At 46.2% G+C, this 20,442-nt stretch overlaps 1 protein-coding gene across 2 annotated transcripts; it reads left to right on the top strand.

Annotated features, from left to right (window-relative positions):
• Window positions 1–36: 36 nt before the first annotated feature.
• On the top strand, window positions 37–16,592 carry LOC108496674 (actin-related protein 2/3 complex subunit 1A). 2 transcript variants are annotated; one of them, XM_017813613.1, is made up of 10 exons: window positions 37–164; window positions 3,521–3,602; window positions 4,451–4,555; window positions 7,077–7,299; window positions 8,926–9,033; window positions 12,207–12,419; window positions 13,595–13,670; window positions 13,869–14,062; window positions 15,013–15,103; window positions 16,195–16,592. In XM_017813613.1, the coding sequence occupies exons 2-10, from the start codon at window positions 3,539–3,541 to the stop codon at window positions 16,231–16,233; spliced, it is 1,113 nt and encodes a 370-aa protein (XP_017669102.1). In that variant the 5' UTR covers window positions 37–164; window positions 3,521–3,538; the 3' UTR covers window positions 16,234–16,592. The 2 variants fall into 2 exon arrangements, with proteins under 2 accessions (XP_017669102.1, XP_017669101.1); XM_017813612.1 differs by having other exon boundaries at window positions 55–164; window positions 3,498–3,602.
• The last annotated feature ends 3,850 nt before the right edge of the window (window positions 16,593–20,442 follow it).

Raw genomic sequence — 20,442 nt, 5'->3', positions numbered from 1 at the left:
GCCGCCCCGCCCTTTGTGTGTGAGGGGCGGGGGCGGCGCGTGCGCGCTGCGCGTTTCCTGCCGCCCGTGTCAGAGCCGGGCCCCCTCGGCCTCTCCCGCCGCCGGAGCGGAGTCGCGTTGACTGCCCAGAGTCCGCGAGTCCCGCTCCGCCCCCGCCGCCCCAGGTGAGCCCCTGCCCCGCCAGGGACGGCCGGGGGGAGCCGGCGAGCCCGCCGGGATGAGGGGATGGCAGAGGGTGGGAGTGGGGGGGCGGGGAGGAGGCGCCGCAGCATCACTGCCCCGAGGGGCTGGGGACGCCCTTGCTGAGGGGGAGGCGGTGGGCACCGCGCAGCGCTGCGCCCTGAGGGGCCGGGCAGGGGCAGCGCCGGCCGTGCTCTCTCGTATCCCCCGCCGTGCCCCCCATATCCCTCCACGTGCCCCCCCCCCCTCTGCCGTGTCCCCCGCTCTGCCGTGCCCCCCATAGCCCACTCCGTGTCCCCCCCATATTTCTCGCCGTGCCCCCCCCGTATCCACCCCGTATCCACCCCGTGCCCGCTCATATCTCTCACCGTGCCCCCCCATAGCTCCTGCCATGATCCCCCCTATCCTCCCAGAGCCCCCCTGTATTCCTGGCCGTGCCCTCCCAGCTCCTGCCGTGCCCCCTGTGCTGGCAGGGCCGCAGCTCCTTATCCATCCCCATCCCGGTGTCCTGTGTCAGGAGATGCCCTGGAGGAGTCACCCCCTTGGGAAAGCTGCGCTGAGTGGTTTGGAAGGGAATGACAGTGAAAGGGGGCTGTCCTTAATCACAGGGGCTTTTGGAAGTGATGTAGGTGCTCTGAGAATGGGCAGGGATTAAAAAGATCCCTTCCTCTCTCTGTCACACATACACCTTCCATCTCCACTTCCAAGTCTGCATCCTGGCTGGTTGCTTCTCCAGGGATGGCCTTGGACCTCATGTTTCTCACCCCATGGAGAAATGACAGCAGCTGAGCCCTGTATTTCCCAGCCTTGATCCTTTCAGTCCTTATACTGAAAGAACTCCTGCTGTACAAAGGTGGAAGATTCCCCCTTTTTAAAAAAAACCCGTTGAAACTCAAGGCCAGTTACTTTGTATTTGGGGAAAAAGCTGAGGGAGAGCTGCATTAAATACCTCACTAACAAAGCCATCATAACATCGTCTTCCCTGTGTGAGATTCTGAGGTTGGCTGACAGGAAGGCATTGAGGTTATTAATTTATCATAGGGCCAGTGGCATTTTCCCTACTGAAATATGAGTTTGATTTTTGTCTGTATATTGGTAAAGAATAAATACTACTGGAAAACTTCAATAAGATTTATCTCCCCTAAGGAAATAGCACTGCCTCTATCAGGGGACAGAAATAGCAGTGCTTTTTGAGGTTATCATCACTGTTGGGTTTTATGGGTTTGTTACCAAACCAAAATGGAAAACGGTGACTTGTACCAAGTTGTGGAGCTCAAGAAACTCAGTCAATGGGAAGGGATGGATCATACAGGTTTGGGCCTGTTTTGGGAACAGCTAAGCAAAAATATCTGGACTAGAAGTTAGGATGGGACCATATTTTATATGCAGTGCAAATCTGTGGAAAAAAAAAATACCAGGATTGTGTTAGAAAGTGTTTCAAAATAGCTGCATTCCTTGGGGAGGGGAGGTTGGATATTTTTACGTTTTATTTCGGAAAGAGAAGCAAAGGCTGAGCATTCCTTGTTGGTGGAACAGCTCTTGAACTTTTCCTGTATATGGAAATGTGCTGCTACCGAATGTTGGCATGAGCTAAAGCAAGATCCTGGAAAAAGCACTTTGCAGTTGTGTTTTGCTTATATTCACACGTGGAATTGCAAATGATGGATGTCCAAGGTCAGAGGTAACTCAGATTATGTCAACATTTTCACATTAACAAAAAAAAAAAAAATTATTTTGCTTAGGACTGCATATATTTAATAACTTCATTTGATTGATAGAATGTGGTTATTAGAAGAACCATGAAACTCATGCTGGTTAAAATTGTGAACTGGATTTAAAGCTTGTACAGTTAAGCTGTATTTGAGGTACATTTGCAGTGCAACCGTCATTTGCATTTATTTAGAATAACAGTGCTTGATTTCCTAAAACAGATAAAATTAAATAAGATAAAAAGTCTCTCCAGTTATTCCAAAAAAAAAAAAAAAAAGAAATCAAATAAAAAGTCTTTCCAGTTACTTGCATTGGTGAAACACAGCCTCACCTCTGCCCCAGGATTCAGCACTTTCAGGATATTTGTTGAATTTGGTGGTGTGGCAGTAATTGCTAAAGCTCCGTAAGAATTTACTCATCCTTCTTTCACTCCTGAGTTTCTGTTGGATTGCCTTCATTTCCTGTTTGCTTCCAAATTCCTACCTTGTCCTGAAGTCTCCACCCTCTGCTAACATGGCCTTACTTGGGTATGTTGTAATTTCAGGCTCTAATGGGTGTGGGTGTCTTGGAATGACATCATGGAAATGGTTCTTTTCCAATGTGTATGTGGGGGTAAAACCACTTTGATCCATCAGCCAGTGATAAATTGCTATGAAAATTAGTGGAATATATGGAAGGAATTGACAAATCCAAGTTGGATGTACTGAACTGTGCACATTATTATTATTATTACAGGTGACCTTGAGTTTTTATGATATTACCTTCCATCCATTTATGCTGCCCTTGGTTAATACAGGACATAGAATACAATATTTTAGATATTAAAATATTAAAAATATTTTAAACAACTTTGTATTTCCGGCTGGATGTGCCTCCAATTGCAGATGTTCAGCACTGAGTCTTGTAACAGCCATAAATTGAAGAAAAACTAGGTTTTTAGCCTTTTTTTAAACAAAATACTCACAAACTGCAATGATTCAGCTTGTTCTTTTAGTGTTTGAGTCTCATGGGGGCAAAAGCCTGACTATCAAATAGTTTAGTGCTAGAATTAATTGGAAGAAATTACTAATTAGTTAATTACTAATCTTAATAATTTTTCCCTAGGATACATATAAATGGCTTTATCAAATAATACATCAGCAGATCACAGTTCCACATCAGTTTAACCTCCTGAAAGAAGATTTTGTTGTAGTGCTGCCTGTGAGCCTGGGCACATGTCAGGGTTTTTAATCAGTTTGCTGAGCTATGTCCTAGATATTTATTTTTTTGATTATTCTATTTCCACAGTAAAATTAGGAGGTTTATTAGATTTCCTGAGAACCTGCTCCCTTGTCTGGGAGGATACACTAAGAAGCAGGTGCCTGTGGCTCTTAGGGCAATTGCAATTAGCTAAAGTAAGCAGGACAATTAATATTCATTGTCTACTGAAGCTATCAGGGTGTGTGACACAGGCAGCTCTTGAGTAAATTAACATATTTACTGAGTAAGTTGTGATCTCCAGCAAGGAAATTGCAACACTGCACTGAAAGATCCTTGGTAAATGTTGAAGTTTATTTTAATAATTCTCTCATTTTGAAGTGTTCTGTTTTCCATTTTACACCTTTCAGCTCTTTCACTTTTTACAACATAGGAATCCCTTGAACTCGGAATGTCTCTACATCAGTTCCTGCTGGAGCCAATCACCTGCCATGCCTGGAACAGAGACCGTACTCGTAAGTAATATCTTTGCTTTCATTCTTTATTTATTTTTTTTTTCAATTGCTGTTCCCTCTGGGCTGTCAGTTTGGGGTCTTGCAATGTTCTGGGTCATGTTTAGGGGAGGTGTGGTCAGATACATAGTTCCACATGTTGAATGTTCCATTTATGACCCAAAAAGCACTCGTCCCCCAAAGCTGAGCTTTTCTAAACTCATTGCTGGAGCTCTGGCATCGGAGCAAATTGAGTCTTCCAGGTGTTCTAGAAAGCTTTGCCTCTTGCTCTGCACCTCATGAGATTGACCTGACCCTCTCTAACCCTCTATTTCCATACCCCAAACAAGCCCTTTCTTTTAATAATTCAGTTTTCTACTATAATGTGGATTTTTATGTTCCAAATTTGTTGTCTTTCTGTGCAGAATACTCATGACCCTGGTATGTGTACCAATATCTTTCAAACTGACAGAGGGCAGGGTTAGATTAGATATTGGGAAGAAATTCTTCCCTGTGAGGGTGGGGAGGCCCTGGCACAGGTTGGCCAGAGAAGCTGTGGCTGCCCCATCCCTGGAAGTGTCCAAGGCCAGGTTGGATGGGGCTTGGAGCAACCTGGGCTAGTGGAAGGTGTCCCTGCCCATGGCAGGGGGTGGAATGAGATGGGCTTGAAGTCTCTTACAACCCAGGCCTTTCTATGTCCATAATTATTTGAGATTTTCCAGGGTTATTGGCCCTTTGTTTACAAAGCCCATGTAGTGCCCTCAAATCTGAGAACAGAGGGTTTAGGTGGGAAAGTCTTTTCAGATAAAGCATTGTAATTTGTAATTAAGAAGCCTTCAGTACTAGAGTACAGTTTTGTTTCCTCTTTCCAGAGATTGCCATTAGCCCCAATAACCATGAAGTCCACATCTACAAGAAGAGTGGGAACCAGTGGGTAAAGGCTCACGAGCTGAAGGAACACAATGGACACATCACAGGTGAGACTGTGCTGAGCCAGACATGGAGTTTTCCCACCCCCCTGTTTTCCCCAGTTGAGGCTGAACAGGAAATCTGCAAGTGTTGAGTAAATAGATCTTTTTATAGGTTGGCATTCCCACTTACAGAGAGCCTTGCAGCATTTTTCTGGACTGCATGCAATGAATGTTAGGAAGAAAAGCCCTATCTCATTTCCAGACATTTCAGTGGAGTAACTGAGCCCTTTTTCCTTGTCTATTGCTTATTTTTCATCCATCATGACATAATGAGAACACATTTTCAGTGTACTGAAGTAATCTGGTTGTGTCACAGTGATACATGCTGCTCCCTTTCAAGTGCTAGTACTAAAATTTCATCAAGTATACAGCTGTAACAGTGGTTTATGGTTCCCAACAGCAATAAATATCCTTTTTTAGGGACTGTATAAACATTTGAAGTGGTCAATCCTGGACTGATGACAGACCATCAGTGAGCACATTTACTGCAGGCCCAGAGTATCTGTAGATCCACAATGAAAATTAAGAGGAGCTGCCACGATGAGTCACAAGGTGTTATTTTAAAAAATGTGATTATCCTGTGGCAGTCTTTTATATTACTGGGGTTTTTTTCCATGGTGATACTTATATAAAGGCTTTATTCTCTAAGGAAATGAAAATAATTAATACAAGCACTTGCCCAAAGCAGCAATATCCTTTATTCTGTTCTCAGCTCACTAATGGGCAGGAATATCTGCCCAACAGCATTTTTCAGGAATTTTATTCAATTTTTTTCAATTCTTGCTGTCCAGGAGCACAACTGTCTGTGCTGCTTTGTGAAGTCACTTGGGCTGAATTTACAAGCAATGTGCTGTTCCCCAGAGACATTTCTCTCCATTTTACTTGTTCCCGTTGATGTTAGAAGGCAAATATACATGACTTGGGAAAAGAGCTCTCCCTGCCTGGTGCATACCTTTGGAATACTAAGTGCTGTGGTGGTTGTAAAGAGTGCAGTTAAGCTGTGGTTACACACAGGAGATCAACTGATCAAACTGTTTGTAACCTCTGACAGGAGTGAGTCAGCTGCTGCCACTCCAGCTCCTGCTCACAAGGGACAAGGTCCTTCTCTTGACTCAGTTTTGTGGGGAGCTGCCTCTGCCCACTTACAGGAAGAGCTTTAATTGCTCTAATTGCTTAGTTTTCTGCTAAGCTAAAAAGCTGGACTTGCCATGGGACAGAACAGCACCAGTGCTGGTGCAGGGGAGGTGGTGGGCAAGAGAAGTAAAGAGAGGCAGGATGGTCCCTCTTGCAAAAGCAGCAGTAGGGCTCATGTAACTGTGGTTCCAGACCACCAGCCTCTTCAAAATGGAAGCTTTTAAGCATAAACCTGTTTGGAAGTAGACAATATATGAATAATATGGTAAAATTAGTACAAATTCTTCTCATAGCTTTTATCCCATTTTCAGTTTATGAGCTTAGGGGATGTTTTCAATACTGAATGTGGTAATGGAAAAGCACTGACATAAAATTTGTGGCAGGAGAGTTGAGGGTTGCACTCTGCATCTCAAAGAAGGTTGCTAGAGAAAAGATGAAAAATAATGTTCCTGTAAGACTTTCCAGTTGAGAACATCCTTCATTGCCTAGGAGGGGAAAGAAGCAATGGCAGCATATCAAGGGCTTTGTTTTATTCCTTGAATTGTTATTTTTGCTTGGGTAAACCTTTGTTTCTCCAGGCACAGCTTAAATGGTCTTGGAAACAATGTAAGGATTGTGTCAGTAAACAAAGATTTATAGCTTCTAACAAAAAAAACCCAAACTGTTATCTAAACTTTAGATCATGGCTGCAGTCTGGCAGCAAGCAGAAGACTTTGTTAGAGGTTGTGCAGTTTTAGAATTGCTGAGTTTCAGCTGTTGGGCCAGATCGTGCAGAAGTCAGAGGTGTGGAGGGTGCTGAGGACGGGCCTTGGCCAGTCTGCAGAGCTCCACCTGTTGGCCAACCTCAGAGTGGGTTTAGCGGGAAATTCCCGCTGGGATCCGGGAATTCGGGATCTGCAATTTCGGTGAAAGCTAGAGGGAGAAACAGGTATCCCTAACAGTTTAAAATGGCTCCTGGAGAATAAGTGAAAAAGGGGAATAACAGAACAGTAACTGTCTCAGTAATAACTGCCTCAGTGATCAGTTCACCAGGAGCTGTAGTGACAGGACAAGGCATAACGGGTTCGAACTAAAAGAGGGGAAATTCAGATTAGATATATGGAAGAAATTCTTCCCTGTGAGGGTGGGGAGGCCCTGGCACAGGTTGCCCAGGGAAGCTGTGGCTGCCCCATCCCAGGAAATGTTCAAGGCCAGGTTGGACGGGGCTTGGAGCAACCTGGTCTAGTGGAAGGTGTCCCTGCCAGTGGCAGGGGGTGGCATAAAATGAGCTTTAAGGTCCCTTCCAACCCAAACCGTTCCATGACAGAGGGCTGTGAGGCCATCTCTGTTTGCCTTGCTGTGAAGCAAACAGCATAAAGGGGGAAGTTCATTCCTGGGAGCTCTTTCCCTGCAGGCATTGACTGGGCTCCCAAGAGCGACCGCATCGTGACGTGCGGCGCTGACCGCAACGCCTACGTGTGGAGCCAGAAGGACGGCGTGTGGAAACCCACCCTGGTGATCCTGAGGATCAACCGCGCCGCCACCTTCGTCAAATGGTCTCCCTTGGAGAACAAATTCGCTGTGGGCAGTGGAGCTCGGCTTATATCCGTGTGCTACTTCGAATCTGAAAACGACTGGTGAGCTGTTTAATTTCTCTTTTATACCTGCAAGGTCTGCACGGGAAAGCTGAAGCCTGGAGTTCAGCTGTGGTAACTGGGTTACTATTTTACTAATTTCTAAAATCTTCAGGGAATGTAGAGGGATGGCATTTTTCCATTTTGGAGAAAACATTCCCTCTCTTCTTTACTCTGGTGTAGCACCTAAAGGCCTTTGACTTCACTTATTTTCTGGTGATACATATTGGCATGAATCTGTTCTGTCTGACTGCCATAAACATATGTTGCTTTTCTAAAAGAATTCTTGCAGATTGAAAGTCTATTAACTACACCTGTATGGTTGAAAAGAGAGAAATGTTTCCTTCCCCCACCTTGTTCCAGAATGAATGAAGAAACCTTCTCTTGAATCTTTCTTCCATTTACATTATTTTGGACCATTTCTTGTCATTAAAGAGTTTGAGTCAGTCACATTTCCAAGGTGATCTGTTAGAGGATGTTTGAGGTTGTCACTGACCTGTTCTGTATTTTGTCATGTGCTTACATCACAGTTTATAGATTTCTATCACAAATATTTCCACCATTAACATTTTTTTCTCATTGGCATCTAAACTTAGTGCTTTTGGTCTTCTCCCTTTGTAGCTGCATGTGTTGGGAGCTACATTTGCTGTATCATTTGTAGGTGAAATCACTGTGGGGAGCATCTCTTACTTTGGGCTGCATAAACAGGCACAAAAACACAGGTGTCCTGTGTCCAGTCTGCCATGTGGAGATGAAAAACAGTGACACCATCTGCAAAATACATTTTAAAGATTGTTTTGGATTTTTCTGCTTTCCAGCATGTTCGGTTATCAATATTTTTTCTGCTTCAGTTGTCTGCAAAAGAATCAGAACCCCATATGTTAAAGAAAAAGAATGTGATCCTTAAAACTGGTGCTTGATGGAAGTAAAATCAAAGGAAAAGCACCATCCTCCCAGAGGCCATCAAGTGAATAACAGATTTCATTACTATTTTGTAAATAGTTCAGATAAACTAAATCTGCTGAGGCGTATTTAGGCCAGTATTGATGCATTCAGCAGCAGGACCACTTTGCACTGCACTGCAGATAATTGAGACGAATGCACTGGTCACATCATTGGCAGTTCCCCCATTTACTTGTTTTGTTTTATAGTTATTGTGTTATTAAACAGTAGAAAAGTCAATAGGCAAGAGATGTGACTGTAACACTCATTGGAAGGAGCTGGAGAGGACTTGTACTTGGTGATCCATGACAACAGGGCTGCTGAGCTCAGTGTCACAGTCACAGCTGACCTCGTGCTCATGGGGTGTGAGGGGCCAGGCAATTCCTGGGCAAAATTCACATTAAGGAGTTCCATCTGATGCATTATAAGAATTAGTTGGAAGGGGTATAGTACTCAGGTGAGGAGATACATATTTAACAAGTTCGTTCATAGTGCTTAAAATTTTAATTAAATAACCATATAAAGTTCACAGATTGCACAAGGGGATGTGAAAGATTTGGGCGCGATGTGTTTTCCAAAATGTTAGTCGTTGGCAAGGAGTGATCTTTTTTGAGGAGTACTTGGGGGAGTCAGGTAAAATATGTTCATATACATTTTACACATCTTTCTTTTTTTTTATTATTTTAGGTGGGTGAGCAAACACATTAAAAAGCCCATTCGTTCCACTGTCCTTAGCCTGGACTGGCACCCCAACAATGTTCTGTTGGCTGCAGGATCCTGTGACTTCAAGTGCAGGTGAGAGAAACTAAAACATCTGTGTGTTATTTGGGGTTCTGGATCAAGTCATCAGCATGAGCATCTTGATCAGGCATTTGCTATTAGAATAAAAGGTGGCTCGTTGCATGCTCTGCTTGGTACCAAAATAAAATACCCAGCTTGAGAAACGTTGGCCTTGGTGCTACTGCCTGCTGACTTTGGACTGCCAACATGGACCTGCTGAGGGACACCTTTCCAAAGGCCTTATCCCACCTTTTTCATCCCTGAGTCAGTAGTTCTCTCCCCTTTCCCTGTGCTGACCGTAACGTTCTCGCAGCCCCGTGAGGAGAGCAGGGCCAAGGAATTGATCCACCTGCAACTCAGTGCAATAAAACACAGTTTCTGAAGAGCATTTAAAAAATAAAAAAAAGGCTGTTAAAACCAGATTGGCTTGAGAGATGGATGGGGCTTGAGAGATGGATGGGGCAGACTTTCAAACTGATGGTGAAATTCCAGCCTGAGGGGTGGGTCCTGCAGGCTGCTCTGAGGGAGGGATTGGGGTCACTGCAGGGAAGTTGCATGGGGAGCTGTCTGCAGTGCCTGGCTTTAATTCACATTTACTTAATCACTTGTACCTTGGATGATAATGAAAGCTTCTTTTCTTAAATTCTTTATGTAATAGGGCAATTTTTAAGCTTCAAAGTGTGTACTAAAAATGACTAAGGAGGAGTGGGAAGTGGAGGTGGGACTGACTATTACATTCCTTATTTCAGAATGAAACCCTCACATCTAAACCCTATCCTTTGAAACTTTTTTATGTAAGGAACAATGATAAATGGAAGATGGGAAGGAGAGTTGTCTCCCTTCCCTACCTTATCTCATTTTCATTGGATAAACTATATGTATTCTCTTCCTTTCACAAAAAATATGATGTGAGATGTACTCAGTCATGTTCCAGAAGCAGCTGCTTTTCACATGTGGAAATCTTCTCATGTGTGTTCATAAAGGATCTTGGGACTTTGAGATTAAGTCACCTGAAATATATTATGTGTGTGTATATATTTATATTACCTTGGACTTGAGCTTTTCCCAGTGCTTGTTATGGACATTGCATCTCTGGTTATCTCCTTTTCCCTGTTTGGTTGAAAGTTAGATTCACATAGTTTTTCTGTTCAGTGTGATTTAAAAAAAAAAAAAAATTATTATATTTTCTGGAAGAAAATGGTGTGGTTCAGTTGGTTTCCTAGGAACATTCTCTAGAAGACTTGCTTAGTCTTTTATTTCCCATCAGAAAACTCACTCTGTCCTGCACCTCATTTCTCTGAAAATGGGCTATATTTTGAAAAAAAAGACCCAGGTCTTTAAAACATTTGGGAAACTTTCTGCTCTTCCTTAACATTGTACTTTAGGATGATTCATTAAAAAATTTTGCTGTTTTTCTCATAGAAATCTCCATATAGAAACATTAAAGAAAGGAAGAGTAGTGGAGATTGGTACTGGGTTTGTGTTTCTGTTTCTTCCCCAAGGCCATGAGAAACTGTTCTCTTGGGTAAGCAGTGAGTAGAGACCTCTAGAATTCCCCTTCTAGGGAGAGTTCACTTCCATATTAAAGATAATAAAGATACCTGGCTCTGAAGTATTCACCTATTGTGATGAAAATTGTGGAATGGATCTTCCAGAGCCACTGCTAACTAACAAGAGCCAGTTGGGAGACATGTTGGGAAAAGATTGGAGGGCAGGAGGCTGCAAGTTGATGGAAATACAGCAGAGTTTTTTGGTGGGTGGCCCAGATAGATGAACTCCCCTTCCATTTATCTTTAAAATAAAAAAAAAATATAATATATATAGCTAATAGCACTGCATAGGTGTGAATTTTATATTCTTGCTGGAACAACGTTGCTGTGGGAATAAAAGTAATTTCCCAGTGTTCTTTTCAAGGCTGGGGCCTTCAAGCTGTTTTTAAAAGAGAGGGAGACTTCAGTGAGGGAAAAGACTTATTTTTATTTTAACTAACAGTTAAATTTGAGGTCTTTCACTACTTAGGAATGATTTTCCTGCCTTGTGTCAAAGGCTATTGCTTTAAACATCTTGTCCTATTTCCATACATTAGGAGAACCATCCTTTTAGATGGTTCTATAAAATTAAGTTTTTTGAAGGATTATAATTAGATTATATTTAAACTGATAGAACCAAATATAAATTCATACTTAATTCCCTGAAAATCTGTACCTAATATAGCTGCAGTTATGATACCCTTATCATTCCAAATGAGCAGCTCTATTGGAATTAGCTGAATATAGGTACCTTTGGAAGTGCTTACCCCACACATGTAAAACATTTAAAAAACAGGGAGGGGGGAGCTACATTTCCTTAAACTCACTATAAAATAATTCCTTTTTGTGTGTGACTGCAACCATGAGTATTTGATCAGAGATTTTCATTTATACTGAGTTTTTCCCTCTGGTAGTAGTGTGGTGTAGCTCTCTTGCTCCTCCTGCTCAATGGACTCTAATCCTACGTTGGTGACGTCCCAGTAAATTCCATGGTAACACTCAGGAACACCATATTGTGGCACGTCTGAATCATGCAGAAGGAATTCGATGAAAGGGGGAGGCTTTCTATTTAAACATATCTTGAAAATTGTAGTGCTGGGGAGAAAAAAAAAACACAAACCTATAAAAACATTGTGGTATTTCAGGTTTTAAGGCGTTTTTTTTTTTCAATAATGAGCAGGAAGAAGGTGGCTCAGAGCCCCTTTGCAGGCATCAGAACATCGGGTTTCTTTCTTTGAAATCCTGCTGTTCCTAAAAAGTGGGTAATTTTGTAGGTGTTTGTATTAGCTTCTAATTACACACTGCTGTTCCTGGGTGTTCTCTAGCTGAGGGATTGACTCTGGAGAGCTGTTAGCGCCGCAAAAGGATGAAAGGGAAATCTTGGCACACTGGAAAATGCACTGACAAACGTGTGTTTTTGTGCCATCTTCTGGAAAAAAAGGAGAGGGGTACAAGAACAGCGTTTATGAAAAACCTGTGTGCTTTTACACCCTTTCTCTCTCCACACTGAAGCTTCCAGGCTTGTTTAAAGATACCATAATGTTTTATTCGGGGGGAATCAAACACGTCCCTCCGCTTCCGACGCGAAAAGCACCCGGAGCTCCCAGGAGGTTTGTTCTCTCTTTGTTCACACTGGAATCTTTCTTTTTTTATTTGCAGGGTGTTTTCTGCCTACATTAAGGAAGTGGATGAAAAACCAGCCAGTACTCCCTGGGGCTCCAAAATGCCCTTTGGGCAGCTGATGTCGGAGTTTGGGGGAGCGGGAAGCGGGGGGTGGGTGCACAGCGTGAGCTTCTCTGCCAGCGGGAACCGCCTGGCCTGGGTCAGCCACGACAGCACCGTGTCGGTGGCTGATGCCTCCAAAAACATGATGTAAGTACCCTCTTGCTGTTCCTCATCAGCTGTTGGACTTGATGATCTTAAAGGTCTTTTCCAACCCTGACAAATCCGGGATTCTCTGGAATGTCGTGTCTTTATCTCACGGGGGCTGTGACTGCTGTTGCCATTTTTACTACTCTGGATTCCAGGAGTCTCTTTGAGGCTCGTTTAAGGTTGATACTTAAGAATTTCAATTACATACTCTAAAATGCTTAGAAGAACTCTTCAGTGAGGGCATAGCCAGTTTACTTGTGGGGGGGGAAGCCTTTGAAAAGAAGAAATTGCATTCCACTCTGTGTGGAAATATACAGAGAACTTCGGGGGAAACAATATTTCCTTGTAAGTGGATTCAAGAGAGTCCAGAAACATGCTCACTCTATAACTAATAAGACCCTATCCCCAGCCAGGATCTGGAAAATAAGTTGTTCATTTCATGAAATACGAATTCCAACCACTGTCCTTAAGGTTCTGCTGAGGCAAGGTTTCAACTTCCAACCTTGCACCTTCCAATTCAACAAAATATGTAATGAACAGTTCCTCCTCCTGCTCCTCCTCTTGATCTGCATAACTTTGCAGTGTCCGTGGCTTTCCAGCCAAGAAGGAAGAGATTCTCCATATGTTTTGGCAGCAGAGATCTCTGGGGATCATCCAGGCACTGCTGGGATTCATTTTGAATTGTGGTTCTGATGGCTACAGTTATATCAGTACCTGGCAGGGGATATCAGTCATTATAAAGTGTTTCAGAATTCTTTTCTCACTCGTCATTAAATCACAAAAGCTGACTTAATTGAACATCAAGGCTTTTTCCCTCTGAAAAGATGTCAAACATTAAAACTTCAAGTGCTTTTAATATGCAAATGAAGTTAATAACTTCATCAGTCTGAACATTTTTGGGAGTATTCCTTTTAAACTCTTGCCCCTGTTTGCACACAATATTGGCAACTTCCCCCTTTCACCTGAAACACTTCATTTTGTGACAGATCCTCCAGGACACTTTCATTAGCTTTAAAACTTCTCGTTAAAAATTACAACCCTCTGGAGTCACCACAGGACAACTGAGCCACGCTGGCTTTTCCAGTAATCCTTGTGTGGGAACGGTGTCTATTTTTTGTTAGAGCCAAAAACGAGAGGTTTCAACGAATTCCTGTAACAAATGTTCTTGTGTTCAGGGTTTCACAGCTGAAAACAGAGTTCCTCCCACTCCTGAGCGTGTCGTTTGTCTCTGAGAACAGCGTGGTGGCAGCTGTAAGTGTCGGTTATTTTCTGCTTTTAGAGTGTTGTCGTGTTTCGGAGGGGGAGAAACACCATCTTTTACCCAGCTAATAATAAATGAGCTCTTCCCTGGTGTCAGTCTCTGCATTCTGCAGCCAGAAGCAGCAGCAGCACCCGGTGGGGACGGGCAGGTTGTGCCTCCTGACAGGCTTCCGTGGTGTTTGGTTGCAGGGCCATGACTGCTGCCCCATGCTCTTTAACTGTGACGACCGCGGCCTGCTGACCTTCGTTTCCAAACTAGACATTCCAAAACAGAGCATCCAGCGCAACATTTCCGCCATGGAACGCTTCCGGAACATGGATAAAAGAGCCACCACGGAAGATCGCAACACGACCCTGGAGACGCTGCACCAAAACAGTATAACGTGAGTGCCCTGCTGCCAGGGCCAGGGGAGGGGATGCTCTCCACGTCATTTTGGTTTCCCAGGATCTTCTGCAAACCTAGTAGAGCTCGGGGTTGCTCTACCAGGAGGGTTTAGCCAGTATCCCCTTTTCCTTGTAGTCTTTCCCTAACACACCTGCCTGTTTCTAGGACGTGCGTGGAAGCTGGAGTTAATCATTGATGTGGTGTGCGTGCTTCTCCTGTTTGCTCGTGACTGATGTGTTCTGTAACCTGGACACAGTTTATCTTATCAAATATGTGGATAGTTCCCAAGAGGCTGGTGGCACTGTGCAAAATCTAGTCAGCAAAATCCACCTCAAACAGGAATTTACATCCCAGCTCCCTGTTTAACATGTTATTGCCACGTGTATTTAGTTATTGTGTATTACTGTTTTCAAACTGAAAGAGAGGAAATTTAGGTTAGATATATGGAGAAAATTCTTCCCTGTGAAGGTGCTGAGGCAGATTGCCCAGAGAAGCTGTGGCTGCCCCATCCCTGGAAGTGTCCAAGGCCAGATTGGATGGGGCTTGGAGCAACCTGGGTTAGTGGAAGGTGTCCCTGCCCATGGCAAGGGGTGGAGCTTTAAGGTCCCTTCCAGACCAAACCATTCTATGATTCTGTTGATCAAAATGATTGATCCAAGTTAATTGAGTAAAATATCCCTGCATTTTAAAAAAGCACGAGATCCCAGAGGATGTTGGGCAGTTCATGTTAATGCAAGCAAAACATTTTGGCTGCAGCCACCAGGCCATGGAGGAGCTCTCGGCATCCTTTTCTTGGCTTATTTTTCTGAGGCATTTGACCAAAAATCTGGTGTAAGCTCTGGTGTACTCATGTCTCCATCTGAAGGAGTAGGAGTAGAATTCAACCCAAATTTCCCAGCTTTCTGGCTCTCTGTAATGGGTGTCAGAGCTCTCACTCTCTGTTTGCAGCCAAGTGTCTATTTATGAGATAGACAAACGGGATTGTCGGAAATTCTGCACCACCGGCATCGATGGAGCAATGACCATCTGGGATTTCAAGGTAAAACCAGGCTTTTACTACTGTGTTTATGTGAACTAGATGGGGTGGGGTGGGTTTTTTTTTGATCTCTTAACATCCACTCCTGGGGCTCAGCCCTAAGGCAGGTTTCATTAGCAGCAGGAAATCCTGACAGGAATATTCAAGACCATTAGTGAACTCTGTAAGAAAAGCAGATCCAAGAATCAGCATAAATGCAGATGCATTTCGTTTAGCAGATGGTGCTTATGCAGACTTAATTTTTTAATGGAATTACTTAATGTCCCTGTAGGAATTCCCACCAATTCTTTTCTTCTCCAACTTCAGCCACAGTTGGGCTGGAATATTCACTGGTATGACACAGCCCATTGCCTCTTCCTGCTCCCGTCCCATGGGACTCTGCTCCCTGTTCTGCTGCAGAAGATGGTTCTGGCCTCTCAGAATTAACTTACCAAAGTAGTAAGAAGTTGCCTGAAAGAACTGGAAAATACAATTAAGATCCTAAAAGGATTTAATAATGCTCATGCTTGCTTTGCTGAGGCCTGGCCGACAGAGGTCTCTGCTGGCCTTCCCAAAACTCTTGGGATCTGGTTTAGGAAAAGAATGGGTTGTCTGTGTTCTGTGATGCCAGAAAGTTCTGGAGGAGCCAGAGAAGAGATTGAGGTGATCTATAAGCTGCTTTAGTGCAGTTTCAGGTCTGTGTCACTAGTTTATATATGCCTGAGTTTGAAAGGAATGACTGTTGTGGTCTCTGGCTCTTGAACTAGGAAGAAATTCTTTCCTTTACAAAGAATTCTTCCCTGTGAGGGTGGTGAGGCCCTGGCACAGGTTACCCAGAGAAGCTGTGGCTGCCCCATCCCTGGAAGTGTCCAAGGCCAGGCTGGATGGGGCTTGGAGCAACCTGGGATAGTGGAAGGTGTCCCTGCCCATGGCAGGGGGGTGGAACAAGATGGTCTTTTAAGGTCCTTTCCAACCCAAACCATTCCATGAATCTATGAATATGAGTCTAATCTCAAATACTGGGGTTTTTTACTTGTTTTTCTCAGCATTTACACCGAGTTATTTAACTCAAGTTACTGCAGCTGATAGTGATTAAGATTTTTCTCTCTTTCAAGACCTTGGAGTCCTCCATTCAAGGGCTACGAATCATGTAAAGATGGATTTCCATGATCTAGCAGGACAAACTGCTTGACAGAATGCAGCTCCCACATCTGCACAAATCCGAAAAGGGAGGAGGAGGAAGGTGAAATATTTGGAAACACTGAGAAAATACGGCTTGGCAGATTTTCTTTTGAATCTAAATTTGGTGAATTGTGTTGGTTTCAAAATCAGCTGTGATTGTTCCTTTTTTTTTTTTTTGTTTTGTTTTGGTTGGTTGTTTCATTCCATTCTTTACCAAAGCTGCTCCTTAAGTAGTTTATTGCAGGAAGTTGTGAATCACTAACTTAAAAGGGGAATTTTATGTAAATTGTCTGCTAGAAATAATAATAATAATAAAAAAGAGAAAAACTGGTTCTTTGTTTTGCTGCTCATCGGTGGCAATTAAAAAAGGGATGTTAAGGGAATTAATTGGGAGAGAGAGGGAGTGGGAAAACCCTGCACTGATACTTTATGGCCTTAAAACAAGCAAAGTTCATCTTAATTGAAAGTTTCTCAGAGTTGACAGAGGAAGACCTGGAGTTCTGATGATCTGGATGCGAAGGTTCAGATGAGCTTCTTCCTGGGAAATTGTTCCCTTGAGGTGATGATTTTGGAGGATGAATGATTTTATCCTACTACCCTTAATTCTGCCTGCCTTGTGTTTAATCCATAATAACAGCAAATTAACCTGAATGTCTTCTTTTTATTGTCTGCTCAGTGGGCCACAGTTTTCTCCAAAGGCAAATGACGGGAATTATTTGTAGTTCCCTTTCAGGACTGGTACCAAACCTGCTCCCAGTGCAGTGCCTGGGGGATGAGGTGAAAGGCTGCCTGTGGAAAGTGAGGCAAAAATCTGCTGAGCCACATCTTGGGAAGACAAATGAAAAGCAAATGACTGTGTGAGTCAGTGAAGCTGCACAGGCCTGGGTGTTGTGTAGAGCCCAGTGCTTGGCCTGTAAGATCCTGTGTTTATAGTGACTGGTGGGGAATGGAGCACCTGAGAGGTGTCACTGTGGTCTGGCTTCAGTGCAGGGCCTTTGTCTCCAGGAACCTTTTACAGTTCAGCTCTGAGCCTCGGGAGCTCACAGAGGCATTTGCACATAACTTATTTTACTCACAGATCTGGTTCTTCCCCCCTGCGTTGCCTTGAGGCCGGGACAGGCTGTGCTCTGAGGGGATTAGCTGGCTCGTGGCATTGCTTTACAAGGTTCAAGACTCGTTTCTGTTGAAAATGCAGAAGTGTGTTTAAAAAAAACCCCAATGACTACATTTACCACTTCCTCTGGAACCAGAGTTGCTTCATACCCTGCTCGTTTCTCAGCTCGGGGTGGCTGAAAGGGGAGGGTGGAAGATCAGCTCACAAAGTGACAACTCCTGTCCTCCACTGCAGAGCTGGATCCTTCTTGGGTGCTGTGCTGCCTGCACAGAACTGACTGGTTTTCCAGTTCCTTCTGGTTTCCTTGTGTCTCTCACCTTCCTCCCTTGGCAGTCAGGTGTGGCTTTGCATTTTCCTCTCCCTTCAAAACATAAAATAATGAGTGTTTAACCTCTGCTCGTCTTGCAGTCTGGGGATCTGGTGTGTAGGATGGCTGGGGTGGGTGGGGTTTGTCAGCTGGGACACAAGGATAATGGAGTTTAGTGTCCTCTAGGTCAGAGTGACACTGGAGCACGGATTTGGCTTTGTCCATCTCTGTATGGACTATTTGATGTTTGTCTCACAGACAGTAATGATTTTGTTTCTGGAGTCACTTTGAAAGGTTGGTGGTTAATGTCCAAAAAGTATTAAAAAAAGGGATTCTAAAACATGTGGTCCAACTAACATAAAAAAGGGTGGAAAAATCACCTAATGAGAGAGGGGAGAAAATGGATCTCAGTGTTTATGCCTGGGGCTGAGAAGGGACCCTGCCCTCCCTGCACTGCTGCTGTCCCAGTCCTGCAGAGTCACTCGGGGAGGGAAGAGGTGAGTGCATCCCCCAGCTCAAGGAGGGACGGGGTGAGAAACTGAAACCCATCTCTCTTTCCCAGAACTTCCAGCAGGAGCTGAGCTACCCTGCCCGGCCAGGAACGGGATAAAAACGGGTTGCTCTGAAGCAGGAGGGATAAAGCTCGAGGGGTGGATGGCTGGTGGGCGGGGGCACAGGCTCGGTGACCCAGCCTGGGCTGGGGTCCCAGTGGGCTCCGTGGGATGCAGGAACCGGCAGCAGCTGCTCCGAGGGCGGCCGGATCCCGGCTCCGCGGGGTCCTGCGGATCTCCCCGGCCGTGGGAGGCGATGCCGACGGGAGTCTCGCCCCAGGTGGGCTCCAGACGCAGCTGTTCCCTGCTCCAGGCCAGCCCCGGGAGGCAGGCAGGGTGTCCCCATCCCTCCGAGACGCATCAGGGACGAGGCGGTGAACAACACTCCCGCGGCCAGAGGGGGAGGACGGGGATCCTTCCCCTCTGTTCTCCCTTCCCTCGTGCACCCGGGGCGCGTTGCCCACATCCCACCGGGATCCCAGGGGGAGCATCCCGGGGCCGGTGTCCCGTCCACGTGAGGCGATGGAGCGGCCCTGGCCCTCAGGCACAGGGGCAGGGCGGCCGCAGAGCTGCTGTGCGCTCCCCCAACGCCCACGTAAGGAAGTGGTTGCATTTCTCGGAGAGGAAAAGGGAAGTCGGGCAGCCTCGGCGGGGCAGGCACAGCTCCCGCCGCTCGCTCGGGGCTGCGTTCGTGTCGACTGCCCAGAGTCCATGAACGAGCCCCGCCGTCCATGAACTGAGCCCGGCCCGCCCTGCCCGCGCCGCTCCGCAAGGTAAGGACGGGGAGGCAGCTCTGCCACCCCAGCGAGGACCTGGGGCTGTCCCCTGGGGGGGCTGTGGCTGTCACCGCTCCTGCTGCTCCCACCCTGCTCGAGGGGACGTGGGGACCCCCCGGCTGGGGCCAGAGGGGTGGAGGCAGCCCCTTGCCTCCTGTGAGCTTTGCTGTCGCTGCGTTTTGGATGTTTGGGGTCCCCCCCCCCCAGATTTGGCAGCAAGTTTGAGGTTTTTCCTCTTGCTGGAGGTCTGACAGTTGTGGGGAGGGGGGTGAAAAGGGTCCTTCTGTGGGGGTCCCGTCGTGGTTGGTGCCGGCAGAACCGGGGCTGCCACAGTCTGTCCTCTCCTCCTCGGGAATCAGCTGCTCCCCGCTTTGCCCAGCGTGAGGAAGAGGAGGGTCAGAGCTGCCCTCCCTCTACCCTGGGACGGTGATGTCCCCTCAGGGCCAGGCTGGCTCCTGGGGCACCTCCAGCCAACGCTGGGGACCGAGGACGGGTGTCCCCAGCCTGGCTGGCAGGAGCACGGGGGGTGACACCCTGAGCTGCCTCAGGGAGCAGAGGGTCTCCCGGGGGTCAGTGCCGGCGGCCCACCATGGTGGCCGGGGGAGAGTTTCCCAGGGTCCTGCAGGTCCCGGCGGGATCCTCCCCGTGTCCCTGCACTGGTGAGTGCAAACCCCGCCAGGCTCACAAAAACCCCAAATACAGCTCCTCTGGTGCGTGGCTTCCTCCAGGGACTGGGAGGAGCCCCCAGCGCTCAGCTCTGCCAAGGTTTGGTTATCTCCTCCAAGGATGTTTCCGAACTGCTTGGACTGGCCGGGGAGATAACGGAGCTGCTCCGACTCCCAATCCCACCCTGTCTGGCCTTTGGAAAATTCCCATTTTCCTCCCTCGCAAGCCCCTGTGTCGAGCAGGGGGATAGCCACAGCCCCTCCAGTGCTCCTTCTTGGTGGGGAAGGGGCTGCCAAGCCTCTGTGGGTCACCCCAGGGCGGGAGCAGGGCTCAGGGAACTGGTTGTAAATGGGCTGTGGGGGAAATGAAACACCAGCCGCTGCAGGGAAGGACTGGAGTGCAAAGGGCTGAGCAGCCCTTGCTCCTTCCTGGGGCGGCCTCTGCTGCTGGCACAGCAGCTGACCTCATCCCCTCGGGGTGGCATTAAACCAGGGAGTAGCAGGACCCCCAAGTAGAAGGGTTGATGCCTCTGAGCATCCAAACCACCTGGAAAAACCCAAAGCATCGTTGTTTTCTTAGCAAACATCGAGGCTGGAAAGCACCGCGGCGTGCCCTGCCTCCCAGCCCTCCTCCTGGGAGCCCTTTCAGCCAGTGCCCGTTTCCACTGGGTCCTGGTTTCAGCCAAGTCCCTATTTCACACATTTTCCCTCTCCTGAGGGAACAGCAGTGTCCCTGTTGTGCTGATTTTATCCGTCCCTCGTGGTGCT

This window comes from Lepidothrix coronata, unplaced genomic scaffold (assembly GCF_001604755.1).
Source record: "Lepidothrix coronata isolate B3197 unplaced genomic scaffold, Lepidothrix_coronata-1.0 Scaffold41, whole genome shotgun sequence".
Lineage (NCBI taxonomy): Eukaryota > Metazoa > Chordata > Aves > Passeriformes > Pipridae > Lepidothrix > Lepidothrix coronata.
Note: the sequence above shows the minus strand (reverse complement) of the source record. Positions and strands in the feature narration are given on the sequence as shown.